The sequence below is a fragment of the Cyprinus carpio genome, chromosome A14 (genome assembly GCF_018340385.1).
Source record: "Cyprinus carpio isolate SPL01 chromosome A14, ASM1834038v1, whole genome shotgun sequence".
Taxonomy (NCBI): Eukaryota; Metazoa; Chordata; class Actinopteri; order Cypriniformes; family Cyprinidae; genus Cyprinus; species Cyprinus carpio.
In genome coordinates, this window is record NC_056585.1 from 23,049,438 (window position 1) to 23,069,818 (window position 20,381).

Genomic DNA, 20,381 nt, shown 5'->3' on the forward strand with positions numbered 1-20,381 from the left:
TCTTAAATTTAATTGTATCAAATTTAAGGTCATAAAAAGTTTTAAATTGTACAAGGAAGTCTTAATTATGATTTCAAGAGGTCATAAATTTGGGAACAGACCAGAATTACGATACAGCTTAATGTGATGATTAAACTTCAAAAGTCTATGATTTTATTAAATAAATATGAGTGCTGCACGTTTCAAATTCCGGTGCTGCACTGCTTTGTGTTCTGCTGTTACCGGGGAAATGGTTCAAAAACGCTTCCTGCTGGGAGAGACTGAATTTGCATTTTTAATAAGGCTGTTGTTGTGACTCGGGTATTCCTGCAATATCGGAGGCTGTAGTTTCAAGACTGCATTTCTAGGACCCTATAGATTTTAATTTTTTTATAAGTACTGTATGTATGTATGTATAAGCGGTTCATACTATTTTTTAGTACTTGCTATTCAATTCTGTATATTATTATTTTTAAGGAATTATGTATTTGTTTAATTTTATACACTTCATTATTGTCCTAACCAACTCCTAACCCTAAACAAACCCATTGGTAACCCTCTTGAAATATTTAACCTAATTTATTTCAATATATTCTATATATATATATCTGGATATTTAATATATCATATTATTATATAAGTAAGACTTGTGTCTGTGTGATTCAGTTTCCTTCAGTCCAATTCTGGTTTTAAATTCAGTTTCCATGGAAAGAAAGACTTGTCTGATGTGTGACCCACTTAAAGTGCAGTAAAAGGTAAAACAATTGTAGTACAAATTTGTGTGATTATTATTACTTTAATAAATGTAAAATAATTTGAATACAAATACTAATTTACAACATATAGCAGCACAATGAACTGTTTTGCACAGCTAAATAGGCTAAATGGAGATTGCTGACACCCCCTTGAACACTGAAGTTAACTCTTACATCAAAAATAAGATGGAAAGATAAAAAATGAATAGTTTCCATAGATCTAGTCTTTGCATCAGTTTGTTTGATGTTTGAATCAGGTCTCCTCTGTTGGAATAGAATTGGCTAGTTGGCGCTGTCTCAAAAAATAATATGGTTGGATAGTTGGTGCTGTCTCAAAAAAACGTAAAATGTGTTTGACCAATGTGAAAATAACCCATGTTTTTTACCCTGCAAACATATAAAATCTAAACGAATTGGCTAGTTGGCGCTGTCTCAAAAAAACGTAAAATGTGTTTGTATGTTATTTTATTTTATATAAATTTATTTATACTTTTTTGTTTATTTTTTTAATTTATAGATATAATGATTTTGATAGGTGGAGTTGTGTTTTATAATTTTTTTTGTTTTTTTGTTTTTTTGTATATTTGTTTTTGAACTGTAAATCATGCTTTTTATGGTCATTTTACAGTTTAATAGTTTACCATAGACCATGCCCTACCCTGCTCATATGGTATTAATTTTATTTGTGCAGGCCTTAAAAAAGGTCTTAAAAAGTCTTAAATTTGAGCTTAAAAATCCTGCAGCAACCTTGAATGATCCGATCTGTGACTCAAAAAACGTAATATGATCTGAAACATGAGTTTTGTGATCCGTTGAACCTCTAATCCTTGCTGAATGGATAATTCATAAATTTTGTACAGTTTTATACTTCATAACAAAAAAATAAAAAAAAATTAAGTAGATTTTTCAGAAATTTTACTCAAAAAAAACAATGTGTGCTGGTTTTTGTTTTCACAGGTTAGGAACACCTATAGTAGAGCTGCTTGGTATATGTATACAATTTAATTTCTAGAGCATCTGCAATCTCATTACCAGGAGAAGCTTAACAGAACTACAGAACCTGTGTGTTATCTGTTTCTTCCTTAGCTGAAATGCCTTTAAACAATACATACTCATTCAGACATTTGTATGTCCGTATGTTATGGTTTGCTTTGCAAAACAGCTCGGATTTGTCCCTGAGGTTAATCAGTGAGCTGTTCAATCTGAATAACACTATCTGATCCAGGCTTACGACCGCGCCAGCAGCAGTGTGTGCTGGAGAGACAGGGAACTGGGTTACATCAGTCACTTTTTGACTAAGTGCCGAACTGTTTATTTCAAACTACTGATTCCCTATGATCAAAATCGGAATACAAACCATAGAAGGATGGCATTCGGACACGTTTCAACAACACAGGAAATTAAGTTTGTGTAGCTAGGAGCACTTGCATCGAGTAAAATTTTTCCTTCAGTACTGAAAAATAGTTCAATCTTATTAAAATTATTAAGTGTTTTTATTTTACCCAATATTAGCATGTACTATGTATTGCTCGTTTGAGCATTTTGCTGTTAGCTTAGCAGAACATGGTAAAGTTAAACTGCAGTAACTGTTCAAAATTTGAGGCTGGTAAAATATTTACAAGTATTTTTTTTTTAAGAAATCTCTTAAGCTTAACAAGGCTGCATTTATTTGATCAAAAATAAAGTAAAAATATTGTTAAAAATGTTACCCTTTAAAAAGAACTGTTTAGATGTATTTCTGTGGTGACAATGTTTAGATTTATTTATGTGTTGACCCAGTCTTCAGTGTCAGAAATCATTCTTGTGTGCTGATTTGGTGCTCAACAAACATTTATTATCAATGTTGAAAACAGTTGTGCTGCTTAATATTTTCTGGAACCCTTGAGATATTTGAAAGAACAGCATTTATTTGAAATTGGAATTGTTTGTTATTATAATAAATTATTATATTATTGTAATTATTATAAATGTCTGTACTACAGTGCGCTAGTCAGACCCCAACAGCTATGATGAACGTCAGAGTTTTTAGTGGCATTCAAGCTCTTAACTTGTTCAGACTTGTATGAAGCACTATATGAATAAAGGTGGCTTGACTTGATTTGACTTGACAGAATCTCAGACTTTACTTTGAACATAATCAGATCTAGAAATAATCAGATTTAGAAATGCCCACTTCAGTGATTCATTCAGACACATGGTTAATTTGTAGTGCTGCCCTACATGTAATGAACACTAACCGAGCTTGAGTGTGTGTCCCAAAGAGAAAGCAAAGGAGAGGTTGAGCTTGTTTTTTTTATGGAGTGGTGTAATTTGAATTTGAAATGTTTTGTTTTGTTGTGATTTATTTATTTTGTACTGTAGTTTAGCTTGTGGATTGGCTTTACATTTCTCTATATCTGATCTGCTTGATGGTGATTTGGAGAGATGCCTTATGAGTTAGAGATGAAAACATGTACTCACTTCTAGCTGTTGTTGTGATCATGTGGGCAGGGTATCCAGTAAAAGTCTTTTTCAGTTTGATGACAGCAGTAAAATCCCAGCTGCAATGGTGTGATATATACACTATGCTTTGATTAAGCTGACCAGTGATTGGTCACTACAAAGCGATTAAAGTGCATTTTTAAATGTGAGGCTCTTCTTTTTGATCCAAAAGTTTGAGACAACGTTGAAAATTTGGGATTCAGAATCTAATTTCAATCTTTAAAGTTATGGTTTTAGTCATTGGTTCATAGTGTTTGTTTGTTTTTTTTGTTTTTTTTTTGCATTTGTAAGCAGAAAGCTGAGAAGGAGAAACGCTTCACGTCACCAGTAGGAAAACGCCCTGCCTCGCCCTCTAGTCGTCATCGATCCCCTTCTCCTTCTCCCGCTGCTAACACCACTACAAGAGCGCCCTCACCTGGAGCAGCCAAGTAAGACCCGTGAGATTAGGTTTAGCCTGCAGTGGTTTCACTCTAAACTGACAGTTTGATTTTAAACCTTTACAATCTGCTGCTCAAATGGCATATCCCATTGTCTGTAGTACGATTGTGTATAAGCCCGTCTTTTTAACTTCTTTTCTATGTTTGTGTCCTTCAGGCAGAGTCCATCCTTCCGTACTCCTTCTCCCAGTGGTTCGAAACAGCGGCCTCCATCCCCTCAGCCCTCTGCCACATCCAAACCTCCACCCATCCAGAAACCTGCTCTCACCCCCACCGGCCCGCCCACCCTTCGCAAAAGGGACTCCAAGCCAAAGGATATGTCTCCCATGATGCCTGTCACCCCACAGTCTCCAGAAACCAGCATGCCCAGCCCGGCACCCGCACCCAAAACCAAAGAGGGTGAGTGAAGTCAAAAAAATATATATATTGATGGTAATACCTGGGCATCTTAGAAAGTTGTGTACATTTCTATAGTCAATAGATTTTTAATTGACACAAATATTTAAGTAGTTTGAGAGTGTACGATTCGCTTATTTCAGTTCTACGATTGGTGGAAATTTATTTGCAGAATCATGGGTAATGTAGTTTTTCCACCAGGAATTTCACTGTTTTATAAATAAACAGAATTATAAAAAAAAAAAAAAAAAAATAGGCTGAAATAATGTGGTTTGACAGCTTTAATGAAAGTCTGTTCCATTGATTAACAACATGATAGCTCACGTTAAGTTACTGTTAAAAATGTATTCCCCTATGAAGAAAATGAACAGCGTTTTATATTTCCAGAACCCAACTGTTGCACTCTATTACAGTGTCTCTGGCAGGTAGATTTTAAATTCTAACTGCATTAACATTTCTCTCAGGATCAAGGGGAAAATTTCAATGATAAATTTAAAGTGTGAAGTTTATCAGAAATTCTTTTATAACATGAAGCATTATGGATTTCAGTACAGTACTGCATTTCAAACTCTACTTAATGTTCCTTTCAGCACATATAAGATCCTTTGTCAAGTGCTGCGGTCATGATGATGAAGCAGGTCATTTTTCTTCTCTAATATTTAATTGGAAATAATCTTTGAAAATGATTTAGCTTTTTACTGCTTCCTGCCTTGCCAAGTGTCTGGCCAAAACAAAGCCTTTGATCTATTACAGCAGCAAACCAACACCGCTTGTGTAATGAACTGTCTTTAGATATCGTCTAACAAGGTCAGATGCTGCTGGGGTAACTGAGTTTATAAACAGTGCCATTCAGACTTATCCTCGAGAGACAGTGCCCTCTGCTGGAAAAATAAATCTGTTATGCTTTTACTTGGTGAAAGACACTTCCCTGTCTTTCAGTGCATTTTATTGTGTGATACTATAGAAGGAAGTAATTAATTAACAATAAATAATGGCAAAGATGTGTGTTTTCAGAATCCAGTTCCAAAGCAGGAATCGCAGGAACTAACTCGGCTGCAGAGGCTTCGAAGATCCTGGCGGAGAACCGGCGTCTGGCACGCGAGCAGAAAGAGAAAGAAGAGCAACTCCGCATACAGAAAGAAGAGGAAGAGAAGTGTGTTCATTTGATTAGCTTCAGTGTTGTGTTGCAGTGTCAGGAACCCGCTTTGACACTTCACTGTGCATTCACCAAACTGTCAATAAGTCTTTCTGCTTTAACTACTTCTGATTATACTAGGCAAATGATATAATATACATTATGATCTTAAACCTACAATTACTCAGAAAAATCAGAACGAAAACACTGACATTAGTTTGTAGTCATATTCATGTTGTCCTTGTTAGTAAGAGCAGGTTTGTTATGCATTCATTAAGCTGAAGTTATCCTCAGCTTGTTGTGCTAAAACTACTTTTGAAGTGCCAGAGGCCCTGAGGTATCATGTCTCGACAGGCTGAGGAAAGAGGAGGAGAAGCGGCTGGCAGAGGAGGAGCGCTTGAGACGTGCAGAGGAGGAGAAGAGGCTTGCGGAGGAGAGGAAGAGAGAAGAGGAGGTGCAGGCTCGTATAGCAGAGGAGGAGAGACAGCGAATGGAGTTGGAGGAGCAGCAAAGACAGGCTGAGCTAGAGAAAGAGGTGAGTTGACAGCGCACTTGCAAAGAAACCCTGATAGAGCTGCTCTGTTTGAATAATTGACTCCTTGCTCATTCGATGGCAGCGCGAGGAGGCTGAAGCAAAGGCCCTAGAGGAAGCAGAGAGGCAGCGTCAAGAGAGAGAACGCATTATGCAACAGAACCAACAGGAGCGCATGGAGAGAAAGAAGGTGAACTCCATCACATGACCCTGACATTTATACTATTTGCATTGAAGGTAGCAGCTGTAGATTAAAGAATCATACAGTTTGTTTCAGTGTTCTGTCTCCATCTGCAGAGAATTGAAGAAATTATGAAGAGAACCAGAAAAACAGACCAAATCGATTTTAAGGCAAGTTTACCAGCTTTAATTTTAAAGCACTTATTTTATTATATAGAATTGAGGCATGATGGATCTCCTTGTTACGCGTCATTTCCACTCCCAGGCAGTTACTTATGTTGTGTCTGTGTGTTCTCTCAGAGTAATGATGAGAGGGACATTCCGTATGAAGACGGAGAGGAGGCTGAGGACCAAATATACTGTGAAAATAAGGGTTCGTATCTTTATGCCAGAAGTGGCAGAATATTACTTTGTCGGCAACAACAGTGAGTTTCTATGTAGCAGATGACTGATGTTTCACTGAAAAGCAACTGTTTTACACAGTATTTACAAATAATTTACTAAGCAAATTTAAAAGGGTAGCCAATGCCAAAATCTCAAGATATCTCTAAATATTGATGAGATAATCAATCACTACATGTAACATATAGCTGCACAATACTGGAAAAACTGCAGGGAGCCCTTAAAGCTTCTGTTTTGCACAATACTGTGAACAATACTGGACTTAAAGCTTCTGTTTTGCTGAACCAATTTATAAATGCTTCTCGTGACAAATCTGGTGAAATGAGAGGCACAGTGCATGTAGAGAATAAAGCAAAACACAAGAACATGAGGTGCTTGTGTGTAAATGAACACAGCCCTGCACTTCACTCTGAACCTATAATTAGGTCACAGCCTGTGCAGTTTAATAATCACACTAAGACTTCACAATTTTATTTCAATTTACTTTGTATCCCTAATGTATGTAAACAATTTTAAATCAATTTTAGAGTATCAGGCTGTCGAGTCAGAGCAGAATGCCATGAAGACAGAGCCATCAGACTTTCAGGAGCATCACTTACCTGAGGAGGAGCCAGTCAGCGAGCAAGAGGGGCCAGTTGATCGTATGAACACACAAACAGATGTGGACAATAAAGAGAACAGCAATGGAACCGGTACAGAAGATTTCTCAGTGGACAGGTACAAAAATGACCTTATTTACTGTAGTTTCATCTGGGTTACACTAGTGGTTCATAAAACACATTCACCTTTTACATTTGTGCTTTAATCTCCAGCAGCCCCCCTCTCAAGTCCTGTCTGATGGAGGGCTCAGAGTTTGTGAACGAGGACTCTAAAGTGAACCTGGTGCCAGGGTTGAATGGTAAAGGAGGACCCTGGAGCTTTGAGGAGCTGATCGATCTGGGTGTTCATGCGAAGAGCAAACCCCTATTGGATGATGGGGGCCCTGAGGGGCCTAAAGTGGCATTTGAAGAGAAAACCAGCTCCATTCATCCAGCCCAGCCTATTGAAGCTCTGTCCGGTAAGGGCTTTTCATTCTATTAAATCTACTAAATGGTATTGTATTAGTTTATCAAGTATATTGATTTGAACTCACATGATTGACCTAATGCTTCTCTTGTTCTCGCAGAGATGTGAATGCAGAGGTCTGTTTAAGGCTTGCTGATTATTGCACTCCATGAGTCACGTCCAGCTGAGCCTCAGTGTCAGCGCTCAGACTCGTCTGGACAGCCAGGGAAAGCGCACAGTGCCTCTGCAGATAATAGATGGATAAAGCAAGAGAAAATAAAGACAAGTTGGAAGTAACAAGCTAAAGAAATGCTTCAGGGAAAATGATAGATTCCTTCAGTGTGCTTGCTTCGGCTCTACATCTTTCTAATATTGACATCAGGATTTGTTTTGTCATATATTTCTTAATTTTTTTTTTGTTTTGTTTTTTGTTGCTTTCATCTTTTAAATATGGAGACAACTTATTTATTCATGTGGCTTCTCCACATTTAAACAGCTGCTTTCTTTTGACTGTTACCACGTGCACTTTTTTGCTAAATTCCAGTGCAGGTGTTCACGTGGCACATACAAATTCATTATAGCTTCAATTTAAGCGTTTTGTTGAATAATCTGGTTGGTTTAGTCAGTGTAAAGCGTTTTGAAAAAGGATAGTCTCACATATCTTCAGCTGACAGCTCAGCAATGTGAGCCAAATGGGAACCTGTCCATGAAATACGAGGTTAGACGGGCTGCTAGTGCGGCAACTCTCCAGTTCTGATGTGCTTTTAATGTGACCTCAGGATATTTTCCTCTAGGCTTGTTTCTCCTTTCCAAAGGCATAAACATCACCACTGTAGTGTTTAACACTATGTCCCTGTGCAACAACTGAAGCATTCCTACTGTGTAAGACTTGTAGATAGCAAATCTCACTCAAAAATGTTTCATTAAAACCGTTTGCCAGACTAATTCTAATTGAAAAGGAGTGCAAACATGTTCATACTGCCTTGAGCTCTGAGATTGAAGGATGATGGAGCTCAATGCGGACTGAAGTAACACTTGTTGCTTTTGTTTAATGAGGTTTTTATGTCGTTCATTCCTGTTTTGTAGTAAATACCTGTATTGTTGATGTCCTGTACATAAATATGACTAGTTATCAAATATCTATTTAAGTGACCCTCAATATGTCTGCATGAATCTATCTGCTACTATATTGCATAATATAACAGAGAATTACTGTAACTCTTACTTGCACGCTTTCTGCATGTTTCTGTTCCCTGGAGTTTGAAGAAACGTGTTCCAGTGGCTAAACTTGAATGATTTAATGTTTTCCAATGCCCAACGTCCCCTCAGGGTTATACTGTACTATCAGGTCCTGACATTTTTCATGTATATACAGTTACTGTTAATTCTCACATCCATTCATGGCCTAAATAACCACACTAAATTTAGTCCTCTCTTTGAAAATGCACAAATATATATATTTAAAACTCTTCTAAGTATTATGTAAATCAGTATTAGGCTGTCTGGCTATACTTGTGGTTGGGAATAAGAACTAAGCAGCAGGTTAATGTGCTGTATAGTGTGGTACAACACTGTACTGTAAGATGAAGGCCAGATGTAACTAACTGCACACAGCACCAGTGCACATTTTTTTTGAACAGAGTGTGAAGTGATGTGAGTTGGGAAAAAGAAAGTGGACTGAGGGTACAGGCGAAGTCAAAAGGGCTTTTTGATTATGAAGCTGCTTTGAGGTTGAACAGGGATCCATTGAGCATGTTGCCTCTCACTGAGGTTGAGAATTGCAATTTAAATTTGCAGCTAGAGGATTTAGGGGAAGTTCAAGTGATTTATGATTTAATGGTGAGGATTTGGCTGTTGATTTAAATGTCCAGAATGTTATAATGAATGATTGGTCTCCATATGCTTGAAGAGTTCAGATGGCTTTGTGCACTGTAGTTGAGTTTCCTTTGAAATATTATTTGCAGAGTAGTTTTACCAGACAAAGGCCAGAAACAGTTACGTTTGTGGTTAACCGTTAAGTAAATTTCTGCGTAAAAAAAAATCTGCGTTTAGCAATACTGTAATCACTCAATATATATTCAATGTTCTTCTGTTATTTTATATGCATTGCTTTCTGTGATTTTTATCTTTTGTTGTATAAAAGTCACTTTCCAGATTGCTTTTTGACTCTTAAGTCTCCAGTGGAAAGTTGTTTGCGGAGGTTAGAAGTGACTAGTGCTTGTCATGAGACTTCTGTACATGGGTTTGAGATCATTGTGATTTCCTCGATTTTGGCCTTTTATATTCATAATACTTTGCATTTCCAAAATTGCTTCAGGTTGTGGTGTAGCTGATGCAGACCAAATCACTGAGGTTTGTACGTGTTGCATTTGCTTTCGTAATACACTAGCACAGCCACTTTCAGATGAGTTTAGTCCAGCGCAGATGTTGTTTCCACTAACAGGACCTTTAGAGCCCTTTGCGCTTCATACATCAGAACTAAAACTAAGTACTCAAAACAGGGGTAGAATTGGACAGTGCCTTAGATGCAGAATGGGTTGTATTTTATTTTCATATATTAATACCTTAACGTGTCACGTGAGCTTACCTCGGCATTGACAATCACTCTATTCGACCAGGGTCATGAATAGGATCTGCATTTGTTGGAGCAGGTTCTTGTCTTGAAATAGCCCTGACCACCTACTATATCTGTAAATATATCTAAAGTGTACTTGGAAAATATAAATTGTTAAAATAAAGTTTTGGACGATAAAAGAAATGTTTGGAGTCATTTATTGTTTCATGCGCAATGGTTTGAATATGTTCGTTCATTTTTGGGGGGGGCTTTTTTTTTCATTCTTACAGCTGTGTTTACACAACGACATGCATAATAGCAACATTTCAAAAGAATTATCCAGAAACTAATCAAACAATTCATTTTTTTTTTTCATGAAGCAAAATGAGTTTGCAATGCATGTTGTATTCCTATCGTAACATCACACAGTTTCACTATAGCTTTGCAACAACTGAAGCTTAAAATGCAAGGTTATGTTAGGTTTGTAAATCCAGCGATTGCATTTATATTGCAGTAACATGTTTTGCATAAGAAAAGCTCTTCGTGTAGCACACATCCGTTCCAAGAACTTGCTAAAAATAATCTCAATCTTCCAGTGATTTATCAACGCAAACACCCTCACTGGTTTCTCTTTACTTGAGCACTCAAAGCTTCGCTAGATTTCAACACATCTTCAACTATTTCATCATTTCTATCTTAATTGCTCATTAATAAGCCGTATCAGGCCCTCACAGCTTTTTGGCACAGTCAGGGCAGTAGATGTCATTTCCATTGATGACAAAGCGCTTGTGAGCAATGGAGAGGGAGCATTTTTTGCAATTAAAGCAGTATTCATGCCAGGTTTTGTCCTCGTAGTTCACCACGTTGGTCCCTCTGCCAAAGCCTGGGACACAGAAAAACAACAGGGATAAATATGGATGTTTTTTATTATTATTATAAAATGCAATTATTTGCAATGCTTTTTATTCCTTTAAAGTTGTGTAGTTAGAAGTGTTCTGCAATTGTAGGAAAAAAGAATGATCTTATACAAATGCATGTTTGCAGATTATACCTGTAATGGGATTTTGACACCCAGAGCACTTTTTGGCCACATCAGCCTTATAGCAGTTCACACAGTAGAACTGATCTTCATGGGCCGTGAAACGAGCTCCAGCCAGAGGTTTCTTGCACGTGTTACACACAAAGCACTCTGAATGCCAGGGCTGGTCCTGATAGGTGATTCCACCACTGGTAATGGCCTGATTATTAGGACAGATTAGACAAAAGTACAGTGCTTCAAAATTAATCTGACTGTACATTATGCCTGAGCTTTATACTGCACTTTAATTAACTGCAAACGTTGTGTTCCGGTTCCATCTATGAAGTCTTTTGACAGTACAGTCCTTCAGTATACTGTTAACTGACCTCTTTGCAGCGGGCACAGTGCTTGGCAAACTTCTTCTCATGGCAGGCAGTGCAGTACATCTCATCACCCTTGGTCAGGAAGCTCTGGGTGTGGATTGGCTGCTTGCACTCAAAGCAGATGAAACACTCTTCATGCCAGACTTTATGCTTGTACTCCACATTCTTAGATCCTACAGAGAAACACAAAAACTTTGCTGTCAATTACAACACTACATGAGATATCTTGTGTCGAAAAAAGGTGTTTATGTGCTGTGACACCTGTACACACACCTGGTGTAATCACTTTGTAGCAGCCCTGGCAGCGAGGTGATCCGTCACGGTCTCCACACTTCCCACACATGATCTTGCCATCGTCCTTAGCAGCAAAAGGCTCATTGGCCAGTGGCTTGTAGCACTTGGCACAGCGGAAGCAGCCCTCGTGCCAGTGGCGGTTCTTATGGGTCAGCTCCTGGATAGAGAGCACTGTGAGCTCTGCACAATGTAAAATACTCTTTAAAGGGATACTCCACCCCAAAATGGAAAATTTGTCATTAATCACTTACCCCCATGTCGTTCCAAACCCATAAAAGCTTTGTTCATATTCAGATCACAATTTAAGATATTTTGGATGAAAACCGGGAGGCCTGTGACTGACGCATAGACTGCCAAGTAAATAACAGTGTCAAGGTCCATAAAAGGTATGAAAGTCATCGTCAGAATACTCCATCTGCCATCAGACGTGCAATCTGGGTTATATGAAGCGACGGGAACACATTTCGTAAGTGAAGAAAACAAAAATAACGACTTTATTCAACAATTCCTTTGTCAACGGTCTCCTCTGTGTCTCTCCATATCACCGTATGCTGCATATGCTCTTCTGTATCATCCACGCTGTATCATTACTTTGCTTACAAAAAGTGTTCCCGTCGCTTCATATAACCCAGATTGCACATCTGATGGCAGATGGAGTATTCTGACGATGACTTTCATACCTTTTCTTGACCTTGACACTGTTATTTACTTGGCAGTCTATGGGACAGTCACAGGCCTCCTGGTTTTCATCCAAAATATCTTAAATTGTGTTCCGAAGATGAACAACGCTTTTACGGGTTTGGAACGACATGGGGGTAAGTGATTAATGACAAAATTTTCATTTTGGGGTGGAGCATCCCTTTAAAAGGATTTATTTCAGTCAACGCCCACCTTTGCATCAGCACTTATAGGCTTGCGACACTCAGCGCAAGTGTCGGCGCAGAGCTTGTCGAAGCAGCGCACGCACACAGGCTTGTCATCTTTCTTGGCGTGTTTCTTGCCCTGCAGGTTTTCTCTGCAGTAGAAGCAGTTGAAACGCTCGGTCATGGTGGAGCTCAGATAGCTGCGGGGGCCTGCAGGGGCAAAACAAAGGCAAAGTATAAAACTGACTGCCAAACCATTAGATCATAACATGGAACATGGATTTTTAAACAACAGATTAGAAATGTCAAATTAAGACGATAGTATATCAATGCTTCCTCAAACAAAACCGAAGGATAATAGGTAAGCTAGGATACTTTTTACCTGAACAGTTTGGAGGTTAAATAATCATTCATTCCCGCTCAGCAAAAAATTAATAACCAATAATAAAATAAAAACATTTTTTTTAATTAATTTTAAAATGCACAAACAATATATATTTGCTAAAATATCTTTACATAATATGTTTTTGTACAAATATATTATTGGCCGATTTTTTTATATATGGATGGGAAATAAATGTTTTTAAAATATAAAAATATATTTATTTATTTTGCCTTCCATATACTTATCCAAGACAAAACATTCACATACATCACAGGTTTTTTTTCTACAACAGGTGTGAACAACATATTTGAATAAAAAATAAGGAACATAATTTACAATGTAAAATAAAAAGTATATATAGTACAATAAATGTAAAAATGAACATTGTTAAATCAATATAAATCCAGCTTTGATCCCTACGCTTTTTCATCCACATTTGTATTTAGCCTAAATGTAGGCTACTGTAAGATTGGAAATGTATGTTCTTGCCACTGAAATACATTTTTTACATATATTTTTGCTATATTAAGGATTAAACTAAACATAATTTCAATTTGAGAAATATATGCCTCACTGTTTTATAACATATTTAGCGAATATTATATAAATATATATTTTGGCCAGGCAAAAAAAAAAAACCTGTATGGGTCTGATTCATAATCTATTGCTATTATAACCTGCATATATTTCATATAATTATATTCAGATGTGTTTTTTGTGATGGATATTGTTAGTAGATAAATTAAACTACTGAGTGTGAGAAGTATGCTTTAAGAAAGTTTATTTTCTGAAGGTGCCATGTAAAATATTGCCAGGATTTTCACATCAACACTAACTTTTTTTTTTTTGTGCATATCTACTTTTTTATTTGGAAATTGAAAAAAGAAACAGAGGCTTTTATCCAAAGCAACTTACAAATGAGGACGATATGCAACTTTGCGATCCGATGATAACTTCTTTTAAATTTGTGGTCCCACACTCCATTCCACACCTACTTTATTCAGATTATCAAACCTGTGGTGAGAACTGACCTGTACTAAAATATCGGAGAATATCGGAGCACTTTAACATTCATCATATTGTTCTACAAGGACCAAGTAAAGACTGCATGAGTCTCTCTCTGTTCAGTGCATCCAATGCCGTTGTGAGTAATCGATTATTATAATACATCAAATCACCACAAGGGGCCAGTATAAGGCAATAACAAGAATCCGTGCAGGCTAAAGGGACTGATTTGTCTGGGAGGGACTCTTAAAGGCTTTTAAATGAACCTCGGGAATTTCCTGTGTCGATTACAGATAATGATGTTTTTTAAATACTCTTGAAATAATGAAGAGTCCACATGGACAGCTGCTCTTTTATATAGATCATAAAAAGTGTTGCACTTAGTATAGATCAGCACGTAGAGCCACTTACATTGATATTTGCTTCAACCAGTGTCCCGTGGGTTGCAAGATATTGTTGAGATGATAAATGTTTTGTTTGCACCTCCCTCATCTGTTGTAAACAGCCTAGCAACCGCATGCCAAACAACTTAGGAAAGTCTGCTTGAAAAGACAAAGGCCAAATCACCCCACAGACGCGGCCACTAACACTTCATCTCTGATAGTGCCAGAGCTGCATTTTCTGGCCGTTGATAAGTGAAGCTGTATTTTTAGAGTACACGCTCATTCTTCCCATTGGGGTTTGTCTCTGTCAACATCCTATTGTTAGCCCTTGAGTAAATATAGCCGTCGCCATGGTTACATTGATTAAATTATTAAACTTATTTAATCAAAACAACATGATTCTTGAAGTGAAACGGGTCAGAACCACAATGTGGAAGTGGAAAAGATGACTGATTTATCTGTATTTATCTGATAGACATGGATGGGCTCTTTCTACATTAGGATCCATTATTTAGTATTATTCAAAACAACATTAGGCCATAAAAGGTGTTTCTAAATAACGAATTCATTACAGCATCAAGAGAAAGGCCTGTTTGTATTTCTAATATTTATTCCGGCATTGCTAAAAATGATGACTTACACTAAAATTAGAGAATGATGCCACAGAAATTCCACAGATGAACCCTTAACCTAAAACTTTATAATATATCCTAATTTAGAACATAACATTGTCAGAGAGAAGATAATCTGGGTGAAACTTCCAACACAACTGGATTTGTGAAAACAAAAAATAAAAATGTCTAGACTCAGTAATGTCCCTTTCCAGAATTCTCTCTACTGACTTTAGATGTAAACAAGTATTGGTGTTGTGCCTTCTGTGAACTGAAATATCTTTGTGACCTGAGCAGTATGCTCAGTCCTTAAGCCTTTTGGGATGCCGTCCATCAGCTGTTCATTTTTAGCTAGCTTTATCAGAGCGTTTTCAAATGGACCACTTTGTCCCAAAGCGAAGAGCAAATGCTGCTCGAAAGGTCAACGCGAGATCAAATTCAGCCATGCGGAGAACAGTAACCAAAGAGAGCATGTCCACATTAAAGCAATCACTGATTGATGCACCTATATATGAACACTAACAAATGTAGTCCAAATACGTCATAAGAAAAGACTCTCTGATTGTGGAAAATCAGTGAATTTCTTGAGCACTATCCTGAATTAGACTATTCAGTTACACAGAAGTACACAGCTGCTACCTGATCTAACCATCACAGTTACACAGATAAAGAAATATTTGCCTGTCTGTGATATATTGGGTTATACCAGGCTAGCTAGTATTATCTGATACTGATATTGCACAGGCCTTCAAATAAGATTAATATTGATCTATACTGGAAATATAAAACAGACTGGAATCAAAAAATGCAAATCCAAAGCCACCATTGTCATAGACAAATTACAACCAAATCACAACACAACATATACACTACATAACATATAATTGTTTTCTATTTTAATATATTTTAAGATGTTATTTATTCCTGTGATGGCAAAGCCAATAGTTTTAAAAATCATTCTAATATGCTTTTTCACTGCTCAAGATACATTTCTTATTATCAATGCTGAAATTTAAATAGCAGAGTAAGTTCAGCTATAAACCATATCCAGCAAAAGACGTGCCAATGGATACACATGAGGAAAATCCATGGGCCGATCCACCAAAAGCTTTTCATGACTACACATCACACTGCATCTTTACCTGAGTGCCTGTAGAAACTCATATCTGCTTTCGGGAAATATAGGATAGCCTTGAGGAAATTAAAGAGATGCAAGGATGGATGGAGAGAACCAAACAGACAAATAGTGACAGGGAGTTATTTGTCATATATACGACCCCAGCTGCCCCTTAAAACCTACACCCTGGCCCCAGTCACCCACCACACCCATGGCCTGGCCTCCCAAACCTAAACCCAGCAATCCCAACCAAAGCATCAGCTGTCCTCTCCATGTTAGGCTATGCTTCAGAAGATAAGTGAAGGGGAGTGAGTCAGAGAAGGGGAACTGAATTCATCTGAATACCTTGCTTAAGACATCAGAGAGCAGAATAAAGGAACATTCACAGCCTTTCATTGGATCTGGTGGATCAGAGAGGCCTGGGGCTTTGTGCTTGTTCTGAAATGGATTAGTAAAGGGCCATTGTGCTACTCAGATTTTACGAGTTCACCCAGAACTACTTTGTTTATCAGTGCTTATATTGTGAAATAAGCTCTGTATTGCGTTTGGCTTGTCTGTTTAAACAATAGTCACAATAAAACTGGGAATCAGGGAGAGACGGACATTAAAAGAGTCATTGCTTCTCAAATACTGCGTCTCAAGGGTTTTCAGAGGACACTGTCACACACACAAATGTTACTGACCTCAGATGGCTTTGATACTCAGTCTGACCATTTAAACTATGACACGTTTGTAATAAAACTTAGCTCTGTTCTCAACTCATGTCTAAAGGTTCTAAGGTTGCTGATTGTCATGTATTATGCTTCATTTGGACCCAGCCAAGATTCCTGTAGTTATTTACGAATATGTATGACATTATACAAAAACATCATAATTACAGACAATTCATTTTGCAGAGTTGAGAAAAGGCTAAAGGGACAAATGATTTCCATGAAAGGACTGAAGCTGTCTGAACTCATCCACAAACATCTCAGGTGGAAGATCAACACTGCAGGACTTCATGGACACATTTTCCACACCAAATTAGTGTGTATTTTTACCACTGGCACACATGACAGACATCTTTCCACTTTAAATAAATTAGAAAAGTAGTAAGTCCAAAGAAAAGTGACAATCATCATTTGTTTGTAGATGCCACTCGGTTAAATATTTTATGTTGCATCCAGACATTTTTAAATGTGACTTAAGTATTCATTAGAACCACTTTATAATTTGTTTTTGTGTGTCTGGATGAAATTTTGAAGAAATGACTCATTGGTGGTCAGTTTTTAGCGAGTGTGGACAATGGAAACAGATCCATCTGTCCTCTACTTAAGTCCTGCCTCGTGGGAGGCCTGAAATAGCAACCTGGCATCATGCACTAAAACAACCCCCTCTCATCTCTTATCTCAACCCTGCTAGAGGACAGATGACAGCTGAAGACCAACTTGTGAAGAGGATGCTGAAGTGGATGAGGAAGATACTAGTCAACATTAGAGTAAGTGTTCTAAGAATGGGTCAGTGTTGATGTAAACGGAAACATTTGTAGTAGACTGTTGGTCATCTGGACTGAAGCACCAACTATGCATTCACTGGAGAAAGTGAGGTAACAAGTAATAAATTGGAAAGATGGGGCAGTTTGGAAAACAAAAGAAACGGAAACATTTGTAGTAGACTGTTTGAAGTGAATGGGAAAGTGTTCTAACAAGGAAACATGGAAAACATGCAGTTTAGAAGAATTTCAGAAGAATGTCTTTCTGAAGTTTAGAAGAAATCATAGATGGGGCAGTTTGGAAAATATTTGCATTTTTTGGTTGATTCAGGTATTTATTAAATCAATTCCATTAGGAATTAAAAGTTACCAAAATAGGCAGCTCCGATTTCAGATTTTCCAGGAATGTTTCTTAAAAGCCTCTCAGTTACAATAATAAATCCAGATAATTTATCATAATACTATTCACAGTCTAGTGACTCATCTGATGATCGTCCAGAGCGCACACAGTTAGGGAACATGACAACATGTGTGCAGTCAGTGATGTGAAGGTCAGCATACCAAAGACCAAAACCCACAATCCACAAATGATTCACTTTATGGTTCTGGAGAAAAATATCCACTTGTGCCATAGTGTCATAACAGGTGATTGTTACAGAGAATGTTGAGATTAGATGGAGAGATCTCTACATTCATGGCTCTGCGGTGAAACACAGTCAAACTCAGGCTGGTAACCACCTTACCATTTGACCATGTTTATAGAACATGAAATTTCTACATTTGTGGCTCTATGGTCAAAGTTGTGTTTAACTGTGTGTTGTATTTGTATAAACCGGATTAATATTCTGGTTTCTTAAAATCTGAATAAACGCTGGAATACTCAACTCAAAATCTGAACATATTTCAAAGCAATATGCATTATACTCTTGATGACTTTGTAAGTGGTTCAAAAACTCATCATACACTAGCCTAAACGAATGAGGATCACAAGCTACCAGACTTCCAAGTCGCTTAGACAACAAAATTATGCAGAAACATATGCCTTGGAGACACATGACAAATGAAAACAATATGTCCTAAAATTGGCTCAAAATATCGAACAGCTTGTAACGTAAAAATCTTATAAAAGACTACATAAAATGCATTTAGCCTATGTATAAATATCAGTTGTCATTTTATATCTCCCAATAATATATCTTAGTAAAATTATATTTAAATGTTTAGACATATAATCAAAGCGATGTGGTTTTTATCGTGGGAGAAAAACTCCCACCTAAAACCTAGGTTGCTTCAGTTCAGTCAGTTTTCCTCTTGAAATATCACTAACGATATTAAAGCTATTCTAACATTTAATTTATAAAATTCAGTTAAGATTTTACAGCAAAAAGACACATGAAGCACGACCTGGAGGTGGACATTTTTTATAATTATACTAAAATAACATGTTGATCATTTAGAGGTCTTTGTATATATTTACGTATCAAATATGATACAGTAGGTTTTATAGGGCCTCATAGGCTTTGTGATATATGTTTACAGATTTGCTTCAAGTCTGTCACCAGTCATAACGCTGTGGAGGAAATGAGATCTGTGGAGCCCACAGTGGACAGAATGAGGTTGCACAGTCTCCAGAGCTCCACATTTCCTAATTAGGACCTCCAAAGCAGATTTTGTGTTTTAGACATATACACGCCACCTGGTGTATTTCAGCAGATGTGTTGAGACTGAGACTGTTCAGCTGAAGTGTTTCCCTAACTGATTATACAGTGTGTGGGATCCAGAAAATCGTTGTCCTTATATAGCAGGATGATTTCTACTGACACAAACATTCTGAAAAGACACTTTACTTCCGATGCTTTCAGGTAAAAAAGCCACATGAACTTGTGTATAACTTGTGTATAATGTGTATGCAGTGGATAAGATACACAGGATGCCAATCAAAATAAAATGCTGAAGTCAGTTATAGTCATAGTTAAACCACATCCACAGTTTTTATTTAGTTTAGAAGTCTTAAGTTGGTTTAGAAGTCAGTTACTTTAATCAGAATTTGAAACATGTCTTAAAATATCCCATGAGATTGTAAAAAAATTGAATCCTTTAAGGATAAATGTATCTCTTGCTGGATAAACTGAAAATGTGAACATATATATATATTTATATATATATATATATATCAGATATATATATATATATATATATATATATATATATTTTGTCTATTCATCAGGATCTTGTCACTTTGTATTCAAGGAATTTGACCCCATTAACAATTCCAATAGCATTCCTGACTCTCAAAACACTTCACATGGTACAAATTGCATTAAATATCTCATCGTTTCCCAAATTCAATAATGTATTTATAGTATAAAAGTAAAATTCTATAGGTGTGGCTCAGGAAAATAACCTCAGAGATTTGAGAGCATAGATTAATTAAGGACAATACTTAATTTCAGCATTTGTTTAGATACAAGTAAGTTGTCCCTTGTACTCCTAAACTCAATTACATAACAAAAAAATAAAATAAAAATCATAGATTTTGTGTAAACCATAAACACCACAATTGAAAGTTTAAGTCTACCTGTTACATATTTCAGGAGAAAAATACTTTGGAATATACATGGGAATGTAGTCTTAAACATTTCATCCGATCACTTATAGCACTAATAAATACATTTAGTTCTATTAAAGAATTCCACAGAAAAAGATATATTCATTTATCTTCCATAATCCCGAGATCACACTTACCAGTAAGCACTGAGCAGTGTGAGTCGCAGCTGTCTGCAGCGATGATGAGAGAAGGTCTCCTCTTCCTCTGATGGATCACTGGGCTTAAAAACCTCCACAAGGGGGAGTGAAAAAAAAAATCTGGATATGATCCAGATACTTTGAGTTCATGGCCTCGACATCAGACTGGAATTCACTCTTTGTGCTTATAAAAGTCTACAGAGAAAGTAGA

The 20,381-nt window shown here is 37.0% G+C and overlaps 2 protein-coding genes across 22 annotated transcripts in view; one reads left to right on the plus strand and one right to left on the minus strand.

Moving 5' to 3' along the window:
- The window catches only part of LOC109104436 (ensconsin-like), a 35,104-nt gene extending 27,355 nt beyond the window's left edge, over positions 1-7,749 (plus strand). For 14 of the 20 annotated variants that reach the window (XM_042770266.1, XM_042770269.1, XM_042770273.1 and 11 more), the window contains 10 exons: positions 3,507-3,643; positions 3,810-4,051; positions 5,063-5,201; positions 5,538-5,718; positions 5,801-5,905; positions 6,013-6,066; positions 6,196-6,268; positions 6,825-7,014; positions 7,110-7,354; positions 7,463-7,749. In XM_042770266.1, the coding sequence (XP_042626200.1) occupies positions 3,507-3,643; positions 3,810-4,051; positions 5,063-5,201; positions 5,538-5,718; positions 5,801-5,905; positions 6,013-6,066; positions 6,196-6,268; positions 6,825-7,014; positions 7,110-7,354; positions 7,463-7,470 (1,374 nt within the window). In that variant the 3' untranslated portion in view covers positions 7,471-7,749. The remainder of the gene's footprint in view (positions 1-3,506; positions 3,644-3,809; positions 4,052-5,062; positions 5,202-5,537; positions 5,719-5,800; positions 5,906-6,012; positions 6,067-6,195; positions 6,269-6,824; positions 7,015-7,109; positions 7,355-7,462) is intronic. The other 6 variants (XM_042770268.1, XM_042770270.1, XM_042770275.1 and 3 more) reach the window with 2 other exon arrangements.
- A 2,348-nt stretch (positions 7,750-10,097) lies between these two features.
- LOC109061985 (four and a half LIM domains protein 1-like) lies at positions 10,098-20,319 on the minus strand. 2 transcript variants are annotated; one of them, XM_019079066.2, is made up of 6 exons: positions 20,171-20,319; positions 12,482-12,663; positions 11,570-11,747; positions 11,300-11,469; positions 10,947-11,133; positions 10,098-10,778 (listed from the first exon to the last, which is right to left on the minus strand). In XM_019079066.2, exons 2-6 carry the CDS (start codon positions 12,635-12,637, stop codon positions 10,624-10,626), a joined length of 846 nt encoding a protein of 281 aa, XP_018934611.1. In that variant the 5' UTR covers positions 12,638-12,663; positions 20,171-20,319; the 3' UTR covers positions 10,098-10,623. The 2 variants fall into 2 exon arrangements, with proteins under 2 accessions (XP_018934611.1, XP_018934610.1); XM_019079065.2 differs by lacking the exon at positions 20,171-20,319 and adding an exon at positions 15,980-16,087.
- Between the last annotated feature and the right edge of the window lie 62 nt (positions 20,320-20,381).

Bases quoted from the DNA above. Each gene is read 5' to 3' on its own strand.
- LOC109061985 (XM_019079065.2), bottom strand. From the start codon at position 16,001: ATGAGTTTCTACAGGCACTCAG. The intron at 12,664-15,979 runs GTAAAGATGCAG...TTGCCCCTGCAG, and splicing joins GAGTTTCTACAGGCACTCAG to GCCCCCGCAGCTATCTGAGC. The intron at 11,748-12,481 runs GTGGGCGTTGAC...CTCTCTATCCAG, and splicing joins CTATAAGTGCTGATGCAAAG to GAGCTGACCCATAAGAACCG.